This window comes from Mytilus galloprovincialis, chromosome 5 (genome assembly GCF_965363235.1).
Source record: "Mytilus galloprovincialis chromosome 5, xbMytGall1.hap1.1, whole genome shotgun sequence".
Taxonomy (NCBI): Eukaryota; Metazoa; Mollusca; class Bivalvia; order Mytilida; family Mytilidae; genus Mytilus; species Mytilus galloprovincialis.
Window position 1 is genome coordinate 43,007,590 of NC_134842.1, and position 17,661 is coordinate 43,025,250.

Genomic DNA, 17,661 nt, shown 5'->3' on the forward strand with positions numbered 1-17,661 from the left:
GTAAAACCATCGTTCTCACGAATCATCGATGCTACCCGTCTACTCAATTCATGAATTAAACGTTAAATCTACATGTATATTTTTATAGTCTTTGCCATTCCTGATGCAACTCATGAGTTCAGCGAGATTCTATACTTGTGATACACTTTCACATACACGACTTCCAATTATGCCCCAGATATGCTCAGTGACAAGCCGTGTAATATTCGTAATCGATTCTTGGTGTAAGAAGTAGACCAAAGCACCGGCAAGAAGGGGTCTGGAGTTATCGTTGATAAACATTGGTCTTGTTTGCAAAGGACAGTTGCCAAAATAAGAAAACTAAGACAGTTTCTTACGTCTTTTCTCGGAATGATGAAAGGACAAAATCTAAATCAATTGTTCTGGGAATAATTGCATATCCTTCCACCTATCTCATTCAATTATTGATAAAAAGATAACAGCAAAGAACAAAATACTTACTTCCGGAGAAAGTTAATATACTACTTATTAAAAAACACATATATTGTGGCACCTGTTGCTTAAACAAAGGAGATATGTAGCAACTTTCGATAAGAATATTAAGTCCAAGTGTCAAATGATAGCTTATTTCACAGTGATTCAAAAATGATTGGTGTTTTATATGCTTTTATTTGCAAACAATAACTTTACACAGAGTCTAAAATGAAGGATTTCTATGCACTCTTGGATGAAATAAGTGCTAATAATGGTTACTTTTGGTTTCACAAAACCAAAACAAAAAACTCCATTGCTTTATCCTGGACAGGCATGAAAATATGATTGATAGAAACAAACATTGCAGGGAAAATAACTATCATTCGATAGGTTTGATTTATAAGTTTCAAAGGTTCGCCATAATGTCAAAAACATTATTCGTTATTGTTTCCTTTCTCTGTTTAAGAGAACTAAAACAAAAAACAAAACCAAAAACTCCATGGCTTTATGTATGTAAAAGTAAAGATTATTAATCACCCTGTTCATTTATAAGATTTTAGTTTAAAGCAACTATATGTACACGATTTATTTGTTTTACAGTTTGAATTAGAAGAAATACCGACATAGCTAGATAATACAATTAATTATCTAATTACTAATACAATTGTATATTAATATTCTTGTAATTGTTATAAAATACATCAAAAGACAGTTACAAACCTGATCTTGAACTGTATCAAATTATTAGAAATTTACCTGTGACGTCACTTTTGTGGCGTTTATCCAGTCTTGTGAAAGACAGTTCGTGCTTCTGTTGTGCTGTTATTGTGTGCTGTCCTATGTTGTTTTACGTGTTCGTTTTTATTCTGTGGTTAGCATGTCGAAATGTATTATTGTATTGTTTATTTGTATATTTCTCTGTCCTGAATGTTCTTGCATTTATTTGTACTGTATTCCTGTCATGTAATGTTGTCATTTTAGTGTTATATTTAACATTGCCATAAAAGCACGAGGTTTGGCTAGCCACAAAACCAGGTTCAAGTCACCATATTTCTTAAAATGTCTTGTACCAAGTCAGGAAAATGGCAGTTGTTATCTTATAGTTCGTTTCTGTGTGTGCTGCATTGTCGTTTGTTTTTTTTCACTTTAGTGTTTCTGTTGTTTCGTTGTTTCCCTCGGTTATAGTTTGTAACCCGGATTTGTTTCCTCTCAATCGATTTATGACTTTCGAACAGTGGTATACTACTGTTGCCTTTATTTATCATGGACAGGCATTAAAATATGACTGATAGAGACAAACATTGCAGAGAAAATAACTATCATTCGATAGGTTTGATTTATAAGTTTCAAAGGTTCGCCATAATGTCCAAAACATTATTCGTTATTATTTCCTTTCTCTGTTTAAGAGAGGAAAAAAAAACATAAAGACCATAATCCCAAACATAGAACGCCTAATGGGACTTTGATGCTGACCTTAAGGAGGTAGACCTAGGTTAAGGAAAATAACTCTTAAAATCATCAGTACGTTTGTGTCAGCCATTTTCATAAATATGTTCTAAGCTTCTTGGATACATAGATTATTTCCAATCTGTTTCAGGTAAATGCTTAAAATTCATTGACGAAACTTGACTTTTACAAACGCATAACTGATTTAAAGAGTCATCTGCCTGAACCAAGGTCTATCCCCTTAATTTCTAGGTTATCTAGAAAGGATCGCAAATCGAATGACCTCCGATGTATGATTCATGAGCTTTATTATTCGCTAGCACAGGGTTGAAACAACTACATTGTATTGGTATTTTTTTCCCGAGGATCAGTAGTCCTTGCTTCGGTACTTGCATGATTTATAACATACTTTGATTTATGAATTATGTCATCATAAAATGAATTTGGCTATGCTGTTTATGTCCCTTTTGATCATATAGTTCCTCACGTTTCCACATAGTTATGCCCCTGACTTTCAAATGATTGAACTTGAGCGTGCAGAATGAAATTAAGTCAATAAAAGCGAATCAAACGCACAAAATTTCGAAAGAGTTATTATTATCATATCTAATATGCCACCATAAAATTTCAATCTAAATACAATGCAGTTATGGCATGTTGCAACTAACATTCTGGTAAAGAAATATTATATCTATTACGATGAAAAACTCAAAAGTACGAAAAATACCGTGACCATTGGTTAAAACTCAATTTCCTTTTGTTTTGGTGAATTATGAAAAGGCCCTAGGTCAATATCTCTTCTGGTTGAGTTACACTTAAGGATGATATATCAAATGCAAAAGGGAAAATAACTCTCAATTGTTACAATCGTTGTCAATAAATTACAGTTGGGAAGTAGTAATGGTAACAAATAATATAGTGCTTGGATAACTTCATGTGAAGGCACAATACAGCAAAACTTCTTGCAAAAGCATAATACAGTGAAAATTCACGCAATAGCTCAATACACCTCAAAAAAAGTGCCGGTAGAAGAAGTAAATAACAATTGGATTGTTTCGAAAAGGTTTTCCAAGGATAAGGGTAAAACCCTTATCGGAATGTTCTAAACTATCTTTTAACAAGAAAGGTTAACAGACCTTAAAGTAATCAAACCCATTTTTGGGATTATTTACCAAAGGTGGGAAGGATTTATTACAACGATTACAACCCCCCCCCCCCCCCACAAAAAAAACCAAAAACAAACAAACAAACAAACAAAAAGAAGGAAAAACACTGTAAACACGTGTACATTAGTACAAAACAATTATAAGATATCGACGTTAAGTTGTTGTACATACATATGAACTGAAATTTAAAAACGACAGAAATGTATTTGCATTATGTGTAATGAAACGTTATGCCCCTGCTTTATTTGAACTCATGTGATACGTTCGCTTATAGAATGATACTCGTGATAATATTCCGACAAAGAAAAGTTTTGGACACTTTTTATTTTTTTTTCTTATAACAAATTAAATGTTCCTTTTATTGAAATTTGTAATAAGTAGACAATCTACTGTACAAGATCTCCTATCTATTTCAATTATAAAATTAATCAATGACAAATGAAGATAAAAACGATAAAATTCATACTCGAGATGGACTTGGATTTCACATGCTTAGGTTTTGTCTTAACTGAAATGAATAATACTGAATTAAAATATTGATATTTTTTCCATTACAGGAACATCCATTTTCTGTCGGAAACCTTGGAGACATTATAACAAAACACAGTAATTGGCAGAAATGTTTCCCAAGAGTAGAACCGTTTTATGGTAACTATATTCTACACAAACATTTTCAATAGTAATTGTATTATAAAAGCCTTAAACTGACATATTTAGTTGTTGAAAAGTTTTGATATACAATTAATGAGTGATTACACTTATATTGGTAAATATTATCTCTCGTTACAAACCTGCTCGTGCATTTTTCATTGTTTTTCAACGCAAATTTATTTTCTAAGATACCTTGGACGATCTTATTTTACAAAGGATTTCTATTGTCTACTTATTGTACCTCGAACTTATTTACCCGATGTAGGTCTTTAAGTTGAAGTTCAATTCAATAAAAGTTAATCGGGCATGACTAATTAGATACGCCCTCTTAAAATCAGGGGGCCCGAAATAGGATTGGGAAAAACACCCAGCAAAATACCTAAATTTACCATTTCAAGAATTTGTTTGATTCAAAGTGCTTTTGGTTGCTTAAATATCTTCGATCAATAATCAGGCGGTATTTTGTGGAAATAAATAACCTGTCCCGAACCGGGAGATGTTGGCTGCAATAGGAATTAATTTATAAAAAAGTCCATATCTCATTTACTTATAGTGACCGTTATTGTTTGTAAATTCATGACGTTTTGTATATGACATTCGTCTATCGTGGAGAAAAAAAAAGGAAGGGAGGGGGGTGGGGCTTTATAACTTACGAGTTCGATCATTATTGTTCAAATCTATTCTATTACGGCATACGTTTTACCTCTAGCGAACGCTAGTAAAAAGTGCCACTCTAAATTTGTGAACATTTGCTTCAAATTGATCCACTTTGAATCTAGTCGTGAATATGCATGACATATTTACCACTGGACACAAAGGAGCAATAAATTAATCAGCTTTATTAAGTGATTTATAATAATTTGTCCTCAGTTGATTATAGTCTCAAACAGTTTTCCAATTTTTATATATTTCATTTTTATTTACAATTGAATTTTTATGCGTAAATCTTAGCATTTCTTCCATCATTTTTCTCTTTGCATTTAATCTTTTTTTTAATATTAAAAAAAACGTTGTCGTAGTACACATCAGGGGTTACATTGTTTAACTTCTAGCAAAACTAACAGGGGAGGGACTACATCAGAAAAACAATCTTCATTGAGTGGCAAGAACTCATATATTGAAGCATACAATGACGGCTCCCTCATTTGCTGTTTGAAGTTTATTTATATCTCAGACTGGTATAATAGTTGTCATAAAAGGGAAAAAAAATGATAAAAAAGGTTGACAATAATTTATAAAAAAGATTCAACTTATTTTGAGCGTTTCATTTTTTTTTAATATTGTCGGTTTTGTTATATTTTTTTTCATCTACTATTGTTCTAGCAAAAGTCACAAAAATGTTGTTAAAATCAGCCATGCGACTTATAATTATTTAACAAGATTAAGCTGTCTTTTCTTGTTGTTTACACACTTCAATCATTCAACTCGTGTGTAAATCATCTTTTCCTCTAATGTTTTTTTAAGGTTAAGATAGCTTGGAAATCTCACTGCACCAGGCATCTGATATACATTCCTATTATATTTTGATCGGACAAAGCTGCGTATTTATATAACCAATAAGCCAAACGAACGCATCCATTTAGCAAGGGTATACTGTGGAACGGGAGAGGTCTAGAGATGTAAATATTTCTATACCCAAGCAAATATTGGTTTTGAATAAAAGGAGATAAAGGTATACATTAATGCGACAGCAACCCAAAGACACAAATACATAAAAATATTTAGAGTCAACATTCGGTCTTTTTTTATAGAACATTCCGTGTACAGAATAATAAGCTCAAAACCGACCCATGACTAAATAATAGTTATACGGAGTTATTCAAATTGAATATTTTCCGTCAAATATTATATATCCGAAAAGGCACATTTGATTTACTATAATTATTTACCGTGAAAGATAATAATCCCAACACCTCACTGTATAATAAAACGGTAAACTAAATAATGATAATGGATGACGACCAGCGGCGAATAAAATTAATATTCAGGACGATTACGTGAAATAATATAAGAGCATTAACCCCGTTTTTTACTAGACTGACAAGCTGAGTCTTTTTTTTTTATCGTGTAAGCTCTCTAGGCGAACGCCCCCACACGAGACCAACCAGGAGAGCAGTAGTGCATGATCGGTAGTACAGAATATCATACCAAAAACTAAAGTACAATACACAATACAGTTTCACAGAATTCTCGCAGTTACTAAAGCGAGCTAAAAGTATCTAACCTAAATTGGATGCGTGAAATGATATTGTAAACTACACGGAAACATGGATGATCGACTTCAGGGTAGATTTTATGAATCAAATTAAAAACTCTTGCACCTATTTTACGACCTACCTATTGTATTTAAAATGTATGTGTTGTAGTCATTAACAGGTATGAAATATTTGCTACTGGACTTAAAGCAAACAACAATCAATCAATTTGATTAATATCTCTGTTACAGTACTAGTACTTGGCACACAAAGACAAGATCTTGTAAAATCCTATAATTTACAATTTTCATTTAAATTTTCATGTTGTTTTCTTTTTTTTTCTTTTCTTTTTTTTTGGGGGGGAGGGGGGTCTCTTCAGTTTATCACATAACTGACTGCTTACTCAAAAGTTTTAGATATTTTTTTACTATTAATCTTATTAATGTTTAAATACGATTCATAACATATGATTTTTTTTGTCAGGCAAGGATAAAACTAAGAAAGATAAAAAAAAATTTCAGGTGTTTTTGCTTCATTTAGACACGAAAAGGGAATAACGGACGACTAAATTAAAGTGTTTGTTTTCATATAATATATTGAACTTGCGAATATATCTCACCCAACACGTTTTGATCGGGACAGTGAAACCTAGTTCAATACGGTTTTATTCATTGAAGTTTGCATGCATAGTTCTTATTTAAAAAAAAAAACACAAATAAAGCTAGATCTATTAATTGATTGGACTGAATAGACAACACTAATTATTTTGCATTCGCATGTATTTTAATGTAGAAAAATTACCAAATCAGAAACAAAAGGAACATTTGCCGGATGAATATTGTGAAGGACCTTATGCATCTAGGACTGTCCAATTAAAAGTTCTTAAGCAAGCTGTTTAAAAAGCTAATTGTTGGAAGAGTTTACTTACTGTTTTCTAAGGTCTGATCTTTACTATTCTATTTCATGATTACTGACAGATCAAAAACATCAAGTATATATAGCATGAAGTTGTTGGGCATAATATTCATTGGTCAGTTATAAATGAGGTCTGTACGGGGGTTTTGATTGCTAATTTATTAAATAAGAAATCGTTATTTTGAAAAGTTGGCTAAAAAATATAAATTTACCCCCTAATTTTGTAAAGCTATCATTTGGTGTTATCTAGATGCTAATTTTTTTTTATCATAAATAAATAATGCCATTAAATTGGTCCGTTTTCATTTCAATTTGGTATACGTAACTGTTAATTGTATATACCAGTCTGAGTACTGTTTAACTATCATTTAAGTTAAACATATTTAGACTCGTCCAGTTCAGGGGAATTAGGTTTCTGCAAGTGTTTTTTATGTACTTTTCATATATTTTTGACGGTTTGTAAGTCAGTAAAAGTTCAATGATTAAGTTAATATTGACATTAAAAGACCTCCTCACAAAAAAGGGCTGTTCAAATCCCCTCGACCTTCGGGCTCGGGGATCTGAACACCCCTTTTTGTTCGGAGGCCTTTTAATATCAATATTAACTTATCATTGAACTTTTACTATTACTAAGACATTAATTGAACTCGCAAGTTCGTATAATATCAACCTTTTCTTTGGACAATATTCACTAATATTAATGCAATGACCATATGTTATACGTATATGATATTTTCTCCATTTATTAACGTAAAGTTTTTAACATATTTTCAAGCTATTGTAAATGTGAATCATACTTAATAAGATGTTTCAGTGAAACTCACAAACAAAGGATACAATTTCTAGTAAATTCAATTTTTCACACTTTCATCTTCAATTTTTAATTTCAATTTTCAAAATTCGACGGTCAAAAATCAAATTTGTACATGTGTTTTTCAACATTCATCATTCGGTTTTCAGTAATAATTATTCGATTTCAACATTTAACATTTGAATTGTTGAATAATGAAAATTTAATTATGAATGTTGAATATCCAATGTTAAATATTTGAATGAAGCTGACTTTATACAGGAGCTTCTTAGGAAGAATTACAATATGTTTTTATAGACCTCTTAATATAAAATTGATGAGCTGGACAGGGGGGATGATTCCCATGTCCCTACCCCCAATTTCCACTTCCGTCCTCTAAATCTCACTTTCCTCCCCCTGTATCCCAGAAGAAAATCAGTTCAAAAAATATTACCAGATTATCCCACTTTTTACTCCCTCTCTCCCCTAGTTCTCGCCCTTGACTGCTGCTTCCCGCCCCCTCATTCCCATATTCCCTGTCCCTTGTCCAACCCTTCAGAAGTGTCCATATTTTTAGTTCGAGCTGATAGATTTTTCTATGAATTTAATATAATTCGTCCTGTAAGCAGTACACTACACTGTAAAAATCGCTTTGATATAGAGCAGGTACTTTTTTTTTAATTTGATTTGATTGTCTTAAAAAATGCTCTATCACACAACTATGTGCTCGGGCCAGATGTATCTGCATTTCGGGCAAAATTGTATCCAGTGCTTATTTATGAATACAAATCGTAAGTCGATTCCTTTGTCAACTTGCTATGTGTAAAAATAAGGGCACATATGAATTAGATGAACATAGAGTTAATTTAACCTTCAGGTGCAAACTTCATCCTTAAATAGATGAAGTGAAATGTATCATATTCTGGTTTTACGATGTTCACATCAAAACGTGCAATTTACGCTGCATGCAGTTATTATACAGTCTGTGTTTTGTATTTTGTTGATAATGTTCGACGAATTTCATGTATTTAGTTCCATTTTAATTACATATAGCTATTTGACGATATTAACGGGAAAGTGGAAACAGTAATCTTGCACAGATTTCAAACTATACAGAGGTGTTTTCAAAATTGACAGTCTTTTAGATCACCAAATGATAACGATCAAAACGTACAAGTTGAAAGGAGTACGGTGAACAAATCGGTTTTTCGACGGAGTGAGTATAAGTTGTATACAACTGTGTCCACCTACCTTGAAGCCATGAAAAAATAGAAACGTATTCTTGCTTCTGACGTAATATCCTGGCCTTGTGGCTTACGTTTCACGATTTCATGATAGAGGGTTGCTGCTCATGAGGCAGCTATTAAACCAGAGATTCAAAGTAGTAAAGTTGAAACAATCCCTTCGAATTGTTTTACGGACGCGAGTTGACCGTTATGGAATATCTGTTTCACGACGGATATGTTCCAATCGTCGTATTTACAATCACGTACTCCTTTTCCCTGAATAAAACCTATCGAAATAGACTTATCACTGGGATTGTTCTTACATGAACAAAACGGTTCTGTTCCATATGTGAAACAGAATCTGCTTACGCTTCAGGAGCACCTGCTACCCCCCGACTTTTGGTGGTGTTCGTGCTGTTCAATTTTTAGTTTTTCTATGTTGTGTTTTGTATACTGTTGTTTGTCTTTTTGTCTTTTGGTCTTTTTCCTCTTTTTTTTTTGCCATGGCGTTCTCCGTTTGTTTTCGACTTATGAGTTTGAATGTCCTTTTGATATCTTTCGCTTCTCTTTTACTTGCTTTAATGACAAACATTATAGGGAAAATCACAAACTTTCGAAGCATTCAATTAGATAAAAGAGTTAATATTTTTGCATCAAAAGGTTCGATCTTGATAGATCTTATTTAAGCTTTTTTCTTAAATTATCATTATGTGATAATAGCTTGAGTAATCTTTTTCTCATTACATTGTATTAATATAGGATACATGGATACTATCTATCTCTCAAAGTATGTATAGCTTACCCTTGCTTGGTCGTCAATGCGGCTGATGGACGGAGGTTTGTATTAGCTCAATAGCCATTGCTTCGGTGCTGGCATAATGTATAACATATATCTCTAAAATTTCCCATTCATAAATCAAGACATTTTAGATATTTTAGGTTTCAACTCCTGATGAAAGGTTGGCTATTCTTTTGAAGTCCCGTGTTCATATTTTTTGTCCGAACGTTTTAACATATTAAATCTTTTATATTCATTTATACTACAAGATCAGATAATGTATAATGTCTGCAACTTTGTTACCAGTGATCTTTTACTGCTTTTATTTGCGGTCCCCCAACTGCTTGCAGTAAACAAATTTAAATTGTTAAAGAGTGGTTTGTACATGGGCATTGATTAATTATTATTGAAACCAACTACGAACACAGATGTAATTAAACTCTAAATTGAAAATTACTGGCATTACAGGCTTGATTTTCAATTCTTTCTATCTTTAAAGAAACTCATTTACAAATTCATTTCATTTCAATTACCGCATGACCGATGAATTTTATTCAGGTAAGATTAATTTCAAAATGTATTAGGTAATGATAACCACTCTACCAAAAATTTCAACCGATTAAAATGTGAAATGTTAAATACTTGTATAGACTTTCCTGCGTGTTATGCTATCTTTTGTCTTATTTTACTTTTTATACTTTTTGATATATTGTTGTTTGATTTTGCTTACAGCCGTAAAATGTAATGATGTTGATCCTGTGATTAGAATATTAGCAGATATGGGCCTTTCATTTGATTGTGCAAGTAAGGTAAACTATTTTTCATAATTGCTACGTTCAACCTAGCACATACCGGGCACAAGTAAATGTGTATCTCGCAAGTTAATATATATGGCCAAATAATTGAAATATGTTTGAAAAGAAAGTGATCACCATTTTGTATCATTACATGTGATCGGAATTGTTATTTTAAACTCAGCTGATAACAAACAACAACATTTAAGTTGTTGTAATATAAAAGGTTTCAATGTTTATATCAGGTTGAATTCAATTTCTTAATGGTAAATAGATTCAACGTAAGAGTAAGCTACATACAAGATCAAGAAGTTGTGTTAAAGATATATACTTAATAACAACTAATATGTGCCAATTTCAGATTGAGATTCAGAAGATTTTAGAACTTGGAGTTGAACCATCAAGGATTATCTATGCCAACACTAATAAACAACTATCATTTATCAAATATGCTGCTGATAAAGGAGTTTCCATGATGACATTCGATTGTGAGGATGAACTGATTAAAATCAAAAAAGTTTATCCAGATGCAAAGTATATAATGTTTTGTTGCTTTAAAACTATTGCAAATTTTAAATATCAACCCATCGGTATTCTAGTGACAAAAATTAATAAGGTTAATCGTATCATAACAACTTCATTTCCGATCAACAGTTATTCAGAATCCAATTAAAACATAGGTTCAAAACATATAGGTCAAACACGTGTTGTGCTTTCTAAAATTCGTATCCAATGTTTGCATTACTGCCACTGGCACATTAGAGTTCAGGGTGGACTGTTATTCCTTGATCTAATTATCCATCCAGTAGCATTATCTCAACTAATATATTATATAAATGAAATGCATTTAAATGTCGATTTTAACAATCAATCAAATGTTATTTTTTTATGAAAATATTGTTTGTAAATTAAGATGAAGCTCCTGCAAATTATTGCAAAGAACATATATAAATAACTTATAATTTGACTCAAACCAGTGCAACAACAGTTTTACTGATTTGCCCTGGTCGTAATATGCGCAAAATCTGTACATAATACCATCATAGTAACGGTACCAAATTCACTGCACCAGATGCTTCTCTCTACAATAAATAAACTCATTATAGATACCAGGATTGAAATTTTATATTTACGCCAGAAGCGCGTTTCGTCTACAAAAGACTCATCAGTGACGCTTAAATAAAAAAATATGAAAAAGGCAAAATAAAGTACGACGTTGAAGAGCATTGAGGACCAACAATTCCTAAAAGTTTTGCCAAATACAGCTAAGTTAATCTATTCCTGAGGTAGAAAAGCCTTAGTATTTCAAAAATTCAAAGTTTTGTTAACAGTTAATTTATAATTATGAACATATCAATGATATCACAGAAGTGCTGACTACTGGGCTGGTGATACCCTCGGGGAAATAAATCTCGACCAGCAGTGGAATCGACCCAGTGGTTGTAAATAAACTCATCATAGATAAACATCCCTTTAGTAACGCTGTAGGCAAACAGATTTGAACATCCAAAAACTAATACAAACGTTGTCGAGATGATAAAACTAAAAAGAATCAAAAGTAAAGCAAAACTTTAAAAATTCCTTGATATAAAATGATTTAAAAAAAATGTTTCAATGAAAACAAATTTTAATATAAGAAACATCCGTTTTTTCATGTCAATTTTGAAATACTTGCTAACGGGTTTGGGATACCAAAAGGGCTTATAGTTCGCCATCAGAGGTATGAACCCAATGATAGTAATAAAATCAACGGCATACAGTTCAATAAACAATGAAGTTTCTGACTTAAATCATCAACCCCAACAAATGCTTCAGTACTGGGTGGATAGTTTGGCGGTCGATAACGTACGTGTCACTCCTACACCAAATGAATTCAAGTCTTGAACAACTTGACGGGCAGCTAGAAGATACTTTCCATCAGAAATGTGTCAATCACAATTTTTACATTAAGGAGAACAGTTACCTATTCCATTTAACTAGCAAAAAGTAAAAAAAAAATTACCGAACTCCAAGGAAAATTCAAAACGGAATGTCCCTTATCAAATGGTAAAAACAATAGCTCAAACAATTAAAACAAATGGAAAACAACTGTCATTATTCCTGACTTGGTACAAGCATTTCTTTATGTAAAAAATGGTGAAAATATGAAATATTCCTGTTTATTCCCTGAACTTCTTTTTGGATTTATTTTCTGTTCGTTTTGTTCTAATTCATTATTTTGCCTCTGATATCAAACTAATTGGACTATGTTTAAAGATTTTCTAGTATAAATATGGAAAGGTACTTTCCACAGAAACATCTATTTATCAAATAAAAGAGTATATCAATATACAATTACGGCCCGTTGAAGAGGTGAATATCCAAAATTGTCAACACGAGACGGTTATTTCATTGAGGGCTTTTAAGGGTTGACAATTTTGGATATTCACCTTTTCAACGGGCCACAATTGTTTTATTATACCGAACTAACAGTGGAAGGGCATTTCGAACACTTACACTGTATAGTCTATATTTTTAACATAACACACATACTGACGTTCGGAAATACATTTTTGGGTTCAAATTACTCGAATTTACAACAAAAGTAGAATCTTTTTGTAAAATATTTATGGCCCTTAAAAGGACCGTTTATAAGAGATATCATCGGCTACTGGCACTCTCAGCTCTATTTATGTCCAATGTCTTATTTCCTCGTCTCTCGATGGGCTTCCAGTGTAACGTGAACGCTGCCATTTTGTTTATTTACGTCTATGACGTCATTTTCATGGGAGGTAACTCAAGTACAAATAAACAAACTAAAAAGGTTATTCACCGGTGAATAATAGGGTTATTCACCGCTGGTGTAAATTTTTAGGATTATTCGTCCTTCCTTGCAATTGAATGAAAATTAACTGAATTATTCCATGTCACGTAATAACGTTTCACCCAATAGAATTGTTTGAAATATATGTAAGGTATAATAATAGGTGTTATTTCATCATCTTGATTAAACATTCCTCTCTTCAGAGTTTAGTTTTAAATGGATCAATAATTTATCAACAGCATTGATCGTTTAAGAATTTGTGTGCCATGTCAAGATTAATCTACAGTGTTCCCTTATGAAATTTATTATTTCTATGGTTTTATTGTGTTGGATTGCTGCCATGTATTTCTTTTTTTCAGTAGGATTTTAAAATGAATATTCTGGTCTGCTTAGAGCTGAAAATAAATAACCCTGCAAAAGACAGGATGAAATGCATGTTCTGCAACACAAAATGCCGCTAAAGAATATAAGAGTGCATAACAACAGATGAAACTAACTAGTCAATCCGAAAATAAAATCCTTCTGCCACCCCAACCACTCATAATATCAAATGGTCGTCTCTTAACTTGACGTTCCGGAAATTAATCTCTAATTGATATGTTGGTGTTACTTTTTTATAATCATTTTAAACAACAACGATGAGAGTATTCAAAAGCGAATATCGTATAGAGAAGAATATGTTTACATTAATGCTGAAATGTGTGGAATATGCATATAAGTTATATTTATAACACGGAAGCGTGTTATATAGAAGCAAGGTGTCAGTGTCACTGGTTTTTGTCACCCGGTGACATTAATTACGTTTTCAAAATCCATTTTGATGTCTTGTTGGCAATCTCTGAAATGTTTCCGGGGTTGGTCGTAGACTATAAACGATACACGGACTACTCATTAAACAAAACTGCTATAATTGTTGATGTCTAATGAAGTTTTTTTTTATTGTTCTTTTACTTTAAATTGTTTAAGTTGAAACAAAATTTCATGAATAACATTTTAGCAGGTACGTTAGCGAGAATATATAAGAAAGTTTTAGTAGAAACATCATTTAAGGACATTAATTTGACATATATATGCTGTTTTATAATTGTTTTGGTAGACTAGTGCTAAGGATCAGTCCACAGTCTAACTATAAAGTCAAATTGGACCTACGAAAGAAATTTGGATATCATCCTTTGAAAGCATCGGAACTGCTGGAAATGGCTATGAAACTGAAATTGAACGTCATTGGTGTAAGGTAAGGTTAGACAAAGATGAAAAATATTAATTGTAAGATTTGATGGAAATTTACCAAAGTATTATTAGTTTTAATTTTGATTTTAAAATTTCTGATAATGCAGTAATATACAGGCATTTTGTATCCCAGAAAATGTTTGTCATGTATGGATATATTTTCATTAACTATCTATACATTGTCACAGATTAGGAATCACAAAGATGATTCAAATGTTGTACATCATGCAAATTTAAACCAGTGTTGCGAATTCATTATCATACATAAAATGAACAAAGATAGCAGGTTAATGGTTAAGTACGCCGACGCACGTTTTGTCTTTATAAGCATTGACAATTGCGTTCGAATCAAACAGTTAGGCTCAATCAATTACGAAGTAGAATATCATTTCATTGAATATTAAAAGTTCCGAAATCTTCTTATATATTTATTTTTCTAGTTTATTCGTAATTCTCTTCACTTTATATATTGTTTATGTACGAATCAGATACTTATCTAAATATTGCTCAATCAAGGTAATTGGACTGTTGAACATTTTAAATCTTGAATGGTTAAATATTTTCTCTGGTTGAGAAAGTAGAAACAAACATACAATCTTACAACAGTAACAGTATTAAGCTACTACTTAACGTTTACGTTATTATATATATATCATATTATATTATTGTTATTCATATATTAGATATAAGATTCATGTCAGTTTCTGTCATAATGTTTGCCATAACACCAGTATTTATCCATCATTATTAACGTATGGGAATTGATAAATATCGGTTGTTTAAGATGCTATTGGTGTGTTAAAATTTCAGTATTTTCCCTTAGATTTAAAATTGATATAGTATCGTTTTTCAATTCAAAATATGAGTGTACACGAATTATTACAGCCTTTTGTCACCATAGACTGTTCCCTCAACTTGACAAACTTAAAAATATTTCATAAAAATAAAATACGTAAATAGAGATATTGATTTTATTCATTTGTCTAGTATTTTTCATTACTCTACCGTTCAAAGCTTTATACCTCCATATTTTGATAACAAAGAGCCACCTATAATTTCTTATTCGTATGAAAAACCCAGCAGAAGTTTAATTTTTAATCATACGTCAGTTACATCAGACGTCAGTATAGAAAATAATGCTCCTTCGACATGAGACTGTGAACATCAAAGTTAAGATATGATCCCTATGGCCATGTAATTACAGGGGACCTCAATATTATCCAAGACCGAGAGGTCATAAACTTCCTGAAAAAAGGACCAAACTATCATTCACCGTCGAAAATAAATTGGGAAAAGTGTCGTCAGGTTATTAAAGATGCTCTTTCAGTCTATTGTAAAAAATGGTGTAAACGGGAGAAATCTAACAAAGAGACAATTGATTCCTATTTGAATAAATGACTGAATATTGTTGATATTCGCATGTCACATTCGAAAAATAATTTAGAAATCAATAAAAGAAGAAGTAATACACCATTTCTATGATTAAAAACAAAATTCAAGTACTCGCAAAGTGTTTTGTGTTCGTACCAAATAATTAAAAAAAGAATTATGAACAGTAAATTTACAGAAATTGGCCGTTCCAATGTTACTTACCATCACTACAATTTTGCTCCTAGGCTAGTGATACTCTCAGAAACAAAACGTATGGCATGGATAGAAAAGACTGACGCACTTATTTGGAAAGTGTTTTATCTTCTTCTTTTTTTTTGTTGTTGCATTTTCATTTAGATTTATCCTTTTACATAGAAATATATTTCGATGTTATTTGGATATTTTTTTAACCTCTTACACAGATTAAAGTTGAAAACTCTTTGCAATAACAAACAATAATGAAGTCGCTAGCTATTTGATTTCTGTTCCCAGATCAAAATGACTGTTAGATTTTAACATCGACACGGCAAGTGCTCCAAACACTTTAGAATGTTGTTTAACGACTAGTTGTGAAATATAAATATGTGCACTGATGTTTAACGCATAATGCATGTTCCAATACACTTGTTTTCCATTTAGTCTGTTGGCTGATGACGTTTGGTTTTATCAGTTGTTATGGACTTCCTCTTTTTGAATTAACCTTGTAGTTCGGTATTTTTGTTATTCTTTTTTATGAAGAAGCACAATTCGTGTCGAGTAAAATGCTAGAATATAAAATTGTGATACAATTATATAATATGTAATATAAATATGCATAAAATATCAACAATAAACTTGAATTTCATTACTTTTATAGACAATGAAGATTGTTTCGAAGTGTGTGTTTTGTATTTTAATGATAACTTGAATACAGAAGTTATTTCATAATGATATATACATCTGCATAACTAGAAAAAGCATTTTTAAATTCAACAATTAGTAGTAAATATAAAATTTGTGATAAATGGTAAAAGTTGACCTTTTTTCAATATAATGTCATTCCGACCTTTCAGAATACTAGACTTTCATGAAAACACTTTCAAACTCTCATATTCATTTGAGTTTTATCAAGGTCTCGATTATATCCAATAATTAAATTTAGGTAATAAAAAATAAGCGTTATGTCTACATGTTCTGTGTACAGAGAATACAATATTTTGATTTTCTTGATGATGATTTGAATGTTATACCAATAAAATAGATGCCTTTTGGTGTCAACATCAAATTGCCACATAAGCCATCAGATACTCGCCATAAGACAATTTTAATTCAGCATACTTTATATTATACCGTGATTTCTATTGAAATAGGATAATATTGTTGGAAACAGGCAGCTTGTGTAGTTTTTCCAACCTGAGTGCCAGTGTAGTTCTGTATTTAATGTTCTATTCCATCTAACTATACATTGCAGATTAATGCATTTATTGAAAATTTTTTGTAATAATATAAACTGATTTTTTCGACGGGGAATGTATTTCTTTCCTTATCATATATTTTGTTTATGATTATTATGTGCTTCAAATTTGTTGATTAATAATGGTGCTTCTAGGTTCGTAAATCAAATTAGTGAAAATGTGTTTCATGATAAGAGTCTATTCGCATATTTAATTTCCTTTTTCTATACGTTTTTCAAATATTATTGGTAACAATTCAAATTTTCTGTTTCGATATTCCAAACATCTTTGATTTTAGCGATATGACTTGGGAAGAACAAAAGTTTCCTTTTCCATTTTATATTATTTTTGCCAAACATGTTCTTCTCAATTTCTTGAACATTCTGTCATTTTAATATGAATCTCATACCATGCAGTAACAGCTTTTT

At 31.5% G+C, this 17,661-nt stretch overlaps 1 protein-coding gene across 3 annotated transcripts in view; it reads left to right on the plus strand.

Annotated features, from left to right (window-relative positions):
- Nucleotides 1-17,661, plus strand: part of LOC143075855 (ornithine decarboxylase-like) — a 71,106-nt gene that overhangs the window by 34,297 nt on the left and 19,148 nt on the right. For all 3 annotated transcript variants that reach the window (XM_076251439.1, XM_076251440.1, XM_076251438.1), the window contains exons 3-6: nucleotides 3,605-3,695; nucleotides 10,335-10,411; nucleotides 10,758-10,930; nucleotides 14,296-14,433. In XM_076251439.1, coding sequence (XP_076107554.1) covers nucleotides 3,605-3,695; nucleotides 10,335-10,411; nucleotides 10,758-10,930; nucleotides 14,296-14,433 — 479 coding nt within the window. The remainder of the gene's footprint in view (nucleotides 1-3,604; nucleotides 3,696-10,334; nucleotides 10,412-10,757; nucleotides 10,931-14,295; nucleotides 14,434-17,661) is intronic.